This window comes from Rutidosis leptorrhynchoides, chromosome 9 (assembly GCF_046630445.1).
Source record: "Rutidosis leptorrhynchoides isolate AG116_Rl617_1_P2 chromosome 9, CSIRO_AGI_Rlap_v1, whole genome shotgun sequence".
In the NCBI taxonomy this organism is placed as follows: domain Eukaryota; kingdom Viridiplantae; phylum Streptophyta; class Magnoliopsida; order Asterales; family Asteraceae; genus Rutidosis; species Rutidosis leptorrhynchoides.
This window is the reverse complement of record NC_092341.1, coordinates 108,976,348-108,982,347: the sequence shown is the minus strand read 5'-3', so window position 1 is coordinate 108,982,347 and position 6,000 is coordinate 108,976,348. Positions and strand designations below refer to the sequence as shown.

Sequence of the window (6,000 nt, the reverse complement as noted above, 5' to 3'; positions counted from 1 at the left end):
TGGGCATAAAACTAAAATCAACACGTCAAACATCATGATTACAGAAGTTTAAATAAGCATAATTCTTTTATTTCATATTTAATTTCCTTTATTTTATATTTAATTGCACTTCTAATTATCGTATTTTTATTGTTATTGTATTTAATTGCACTTTCAATTATCGTACTTTTTAATTATCGCAAGTTTATTTCATCGCACTTTTATTATTCGCAATTTCATTATCGTTATTTACTTTATGCTTTAATTTAAGTCTTGTATTTATTTTTAATATTTTACATTTGGTTTTAACTGCGACTAAAGTTTTAAAATCGACAAACCGGTCATTAAACGGTAAAAACCCCCCTTTATAATAATAATATTACTTATATATATATATTTGTATTTTTATAAAAGTAAACTAATATAGCGTTAAGCTTTGTTTAAAAAGATTCCCTGTGGAACGAACAGGACTTACTAAAAACTACACTACTGTACGATTAGGTACACTGCCTATAAGTGTTGTAGCAAGGTTTAAGTATATCCATTCTATAAATAAATAAATATCTTGTGTAAAATTGTATCGTATTTAATAGTATTTTCTGTAAGAATATAAGCTATTTTATATACTACCCCTTTGCACATCACTTATGTGCGATGCTTCTGATTTTGCCGTTGGCTCTGTTTTGGGTCAAAGGGTTGAGAAACACTTCCGACCCATTTACTATGCAAGCAAGACCTTGCAGGGAGCGCAATTGAACTATACTACCACTGAAAAGGAGCTCCTTGTGGTGGTCTTTTCATTTGGTAAGTTCCGGTCCTACTTAGTCTTGTCTAAGACTATTGTTTTTACGAACCATTCTGCTCTTAAGTACCTATTTTCAAAACCAGATGCAAAACCTCGACTGCTTAGATGGATCTTGCTTTTGCAAGAATTCGACATCGAGATCCGGGATAAGAAGGGTGCTGAAAATCTAGCGGCTGACCACTTGTCTAGACTCGAGAATCCAAATCTCGAAGTCCTTCACGAATCGAGTATCCATGATGATTTTCCTGATGAATATCTCATGGCGATGGACAAGGTGGACGAGCCATGGTACGTGGACATTGCTAATTATCTCGTTGGGGGATTCTTGGAAAAAGGGTAGTCACATCAAAAGAGGAAGAAATTCTTTAGTGACCTTAAGTACTATTTCTGGGAGGCTCCCTATCTTTTTCGGTGTTGTCCCTACGGGGTTATCTGCCGGTGTGTTTCCGGTGAGGAGTGTATGCGTATTTTGACCGAGTGCCATAGTGGGCCTACCGGTGGGCATTTTGGACCCCAAATCATGGGACGTAAAGTCTATGATGCCGGCTTCTTTTGGCCGACAATTTTCAAGGATGCCCACCGAATTTTCAAATCGTGCGATTCTTGTCAAATGTCCGGTAAAGTCGCCAAACGGGATGAGATGCCTCAACAAAGCATCCAAGTTCGCGAAATATTTTACGTTTGGGGAATTGACTTTATGGGGCCATTTCCGAAATCTCAGAATTATAGTTACATACTCGTTGCCATTGACTACGTGTCTAAATGGGCCGAAGCGCAAGCTTTGGCTACAAACGATGCACGAGTTGTGATTTCGTTCCTTCAACATTTATTCTCTCGATTTGGAACTCCTAAAGCTTTAATTAGCGATAGGGGTACTCATTTTTGTAACGCCCAAATGGAGAAGTTATTGAAGCGATATGGGGTTCTCCATAAAGTTTCTACTTCATACCATCCCCAAACGAGCGGAAAAGTTGAGAATACCAATCGAGCTCTTAAAGGGATTCTTGAGAAAACTGTGGGGTCGAATCCGAAGGAGTGGGCGAATAAGCTCGATGAAGCTTTGTGGGCGTTTCGAACCGCCTACAAAATGCCAATTGGTACCACTCCTTATCGGTTGGTTTATGGGAAAGCGTGCCATCTCACGTTGGAGATTGAGCATAAAGCGACGTGGGCACTTAAAAAGTGCAATTTGGATTTGAAGGAAGCCAAACGCCTAAGGGCGGGGCAATTGAATGAGCTTGTTGAATTACGCCTTGATACGTATGAGAATTCGTTAATTTATAAAGAGAAAACCAAGCTATGGCATGATAGAAGGTTAAAGGGTCCGAAAGAGTTTAATGAGGGCGATCGAGTGCTCTTGTTTAACTCTAGGTTGAAGCTTTTACCGGGAAAACTTAAGTCCCGATAGACGGGACCATTTGAGGTTGTTAAGGTGTACCCTTATGCTGCGATTGAGTTGAAAAATGCTAGTGATATGACCTTTAAGGTTAATGGACATCGTGTGAAGAAATATTTCGATGGTCCATTGGAGATTGATGACGGGGTTCACGTTGAACCCGATCCTAAGGTTACTTGAAGTTGGAAACGAGTCTTGTGAATGACTTGGTAATAAACTTCACATTGTTGTAGAGTTTGTATGTATTTGCGCTTGTTTGATGATATGTGCTATGTGATCATGCTCGGATTTTTGTTGGGGTTGTTTGTTAGTTTTTAGGTTGAGAAAATGGGTTAAAATGGCTTAAAATTGCGAATTTTTGAGAAAACAGTACTTGGAGCGCCGCTCCATACACTTGCGCGCCGCTCCACTTTAAAGTACCTGATGTGCCAGATTTTTGAAAAGCCTCGAACTGATTTTTCAGTTGAATGGAGCGCCACGCGGCCATTTGGCGTGCCGCATGAAAACCTGGCGCGCCGCGCCGATTGCTGTCGGGCTGACAGTTTTGTTTTTTCTAAATGAAATAAACACGAATTTTCTTAACCACACAAAAGGGAAAATAGGTGCAAGCTGTATTTTACACCAAACCACTTATTCTTTTTCATTCTTACTATCTCTTTTACACTTTCAAACACCTACATCCATAAACCCTAATTTTCTAGACTTCAATTTCTTGATCAATTAACTTCAAATCTTGCAAGAATGGTTAACCCAAAGGTCCGAATTTGTTTTCTATCTTACTAATTTCATCTTTTTATATGAAATTACTTGCTTAATCTTTGATTTACATGATGAATTAGTGTGGGGTTTCTTTAATTGGGGTTTTGTGTTTTAATTAGTGATGGGTTTCGTTAGACTATGATTATATGCTTTGATTTCATGTTTTACTTGGTGTTTTTAGAAGTGGCAAGTGATACTAGGGTTTGTATGTAGAGGATCTAAATTTGTAGGTGATAAAGGTGTTTCATGCTTGAAATTGCTATAGTTTTTGAATTGTTTATGTGTTTTTGAACTTGTGTGGGGTTGTGTTCATATGGGCGGGTCATATTGGTTTGAATGACTTAATGCAAAAATTGGTTTAGTTATGTATGATGCCATGCTAGTGGAGATTAAACATGTGTTTTTGAGTTGTGGTGAGTATGTGGTAGTAGTAATTTAAGTTGGTTAAGATTGGCACACATGATGAACTTTTCTAGATTTTTGGAAGTTAAGAAGTGTTATGAGTAGTCATGTTTGTTAATATTTTGGTAATGGTGTTATATGAGCATCTTTGGTATGATGAATGGGTTTAATTGATCGTATGATATGAGATAGATTGTGGTCTTGGCATTGTTTTACAAGTGTTATTTGTTAACTTGGAGATTGTTTTCAAAAGTGGATTCACATGAAACATGGTTTGGTTGTAAATGGTACTTGGTGCTTATTATTATGACTAACACTAACTTTTGAGTTTGGTGTTTTGTTTTCTTTACTTGTTTCATGAATGTAGAGATCAAGAGGAAACCAGGAACAACCAAGGCAACCACCGAATAATCCTGAATTATGGTTATCTCACATCTCTAATGATGAGAATTTGGAAGAAAGGTTCACAACAAATAGCGCTCGTCCGATTGAGCGAACTTTTTATTTGGATTGGTCGCATCTTTCATCATTGGGTAATAATATTGTTCGGGAGTTGCGTCGTCATTTGTGGGTAGTTTATGCGGGTAATGAGTTGAGACCTTATGAAAGGTTATTTGAAATCAATGAAGATATTTATGAGTAGATAACTATAGAGTTCTTCTCAACTGTTAGTTGTCAACCTCGAGTCTCTCCGACCGAGGCAGATTTCTTGACATTTAGGCTTGGCGGATTAGAGCATCGCATGTCTAAAGTTGCGTTGGCTCGGGCGTTGAATTTATATCCCGAGTTGACTGATAATGATTTGAAGTGGCATTTGATGACTTGCAGAGTGTTTGGGCAGGAAGTTTTCAGTGAGAGTGATTATTGGCCAACTGTGGCAAATGCTAGTGCTGGTCCTTTTAGTTCAAGTCGAAGTGTTCAGTCGATGCTTAGACTTCCTGAGGATCGAATAATTTTTAAGATGATTGCTACTATGTTCATGGCTAGGAGAAACGCAAACAAGATTCAGCGAAGGGATCTTTGGATCCCACAACAAATTAATCTGAGGGAGCCAATCGATGTCCCGTGTATGTTAGGGGTATGGTTGCAGGAAATTGGAATAGAAACACGCACGGAATGCCCATTGTAGGTGGGCATTTTGTTACTAGGTTGGCTCGGGCGTTTTCGGTCCCGACTAGTAGGTGTGATGTAGTGGGAGTTGAGGCGATGCCCACTAACATTCTGTTTTTCTCGAAAGCTGAGTTTATCCGTCATGGTCCAGCAGGTTGGGTTTTGTGGTCTGATGAACAGTAACAGCAACAGCCACGTGAAGGTGAAGGTGCAGGTCATGGACGTGGACGTGGGGCTAGTCGATCCACGTATGAGGCAGGTAGCTCGAGTGCTGCGAACGTACAGGGTACGTGGTCAATGGATGAAGAGAGTTGGAATTCGTTGGTTAACAGTGTAGACGGTCTTCATATAGAGTATATGGACAGCAGGTCAGCGTATGATGCTCAGGTGGAGCATAATCAGCGGATGTTAGCGGAGCAGCGTAGGCATAACGAGGATTTGATGACTTGGCACCAAAACAATTATGGGTCGATTAACACAACCTTGGGACAGTTTGGAACAGAGTTGGGTCATTTGGGAGAGCGTGTTGACAGGGTTGAGTACGATGTTAGGGGAATTAGGGCCCACAATCAGTGGGAGGTCCATCAGCGACAAATTCAGCGTCAGATGCGTCAGAACCCGGAGGCGTATATTCCGACGCGAACTACCATTCCCGATTATACGTCAGTTACTCCTCCGAGACCGAATCCTTCATATGACCCGTACCAAGCTTGTCAGGATACGTATGGTGTGAATTGGGACCCTACCAGAGATTTTTGGCCGAGAAGTGATTGATTGTTGCGCATGTTATGTTGTATTTGTTTGAAACTATTTCTTTTTCATTTGGTCTGTACTTGAATAATTTTATTTTCTGCTTATGTACTCTGCAACTTATTTGAGGGACAAGGCGTTTCAGCATCGGGTGGTGCCACCTTGTCCCCTTTATGTAGTTCGTATGTTTTTATTTTCTTAGGTTTGTGGGTGAAACGATTTTTCAAGTCTGGCATTAAGTTCAGCAAAACTGCATGATTGATGATATTGGTGTGATGATTGGGAATGGACGATGTTCTTATGCTGGCAGTCAGTTCAGCACCATCTGTCACTGGCATTCCACGATCAGTGGTTAACTCGATAAGTTTTTATATTTTCTTTCTCACATAACCCTTTCGATTTTTATCTATTTTTGATCTCAAGTGATGGGGACATTACTTGATCTCAAGTGTGGGGTGGGGATGTAAAATCTCTCGGGTTGGTTGTTAATGAATCATCATCATCATATTAGTTTTGATTTAAAAAAAAAAAAAGACTTGACGTTTCACGGGTTTTGGTCGTAAAAAAAATTGGAAAAATTAGGGGTAAAATAAAAAAAAAATCCAGAAAAGTTAGTTTAAAAAATAAAAATAAAAAGTAGAAAAAACATTGAAAATTCGGCCAAAACCTTTATTATGAAAATTGGCTTGGTATTTTATGGTATAATTCGTGTTTTCAAAGAAGCCAAAATTGTCCCACATGTTCATTATTTTGGACATGAAATCCTACGAGTTCGGGGAACTCAATAGTAGGTCACCTG

The 6,000-nt window shown here is 39.2% G+C and overlaps 1 protein-coding gene across 1 annotated transcript in view; it reads left to right on the top strand.

Moving 5' to 3' along the window:
* Positions 1–4,748: 4,748 nt before the first annotated feature.
* LOC139868313 (uncharacterized) overlaps positions 4,749–6,000 on the top strand; it is a 32,546-nt gene continuing 31,294 nt past the window's right edge. Inside the window, exon 1 of the mRNA XM_071856643.1 lies at positions 4,749–4,838. Within this exon, the coding sequence (XP_071712744.1) occupies positions 4,749–4,838 (90 nt within the window). The remainder of the gene's footprint in view (positions 4,839–6,000) is intronic.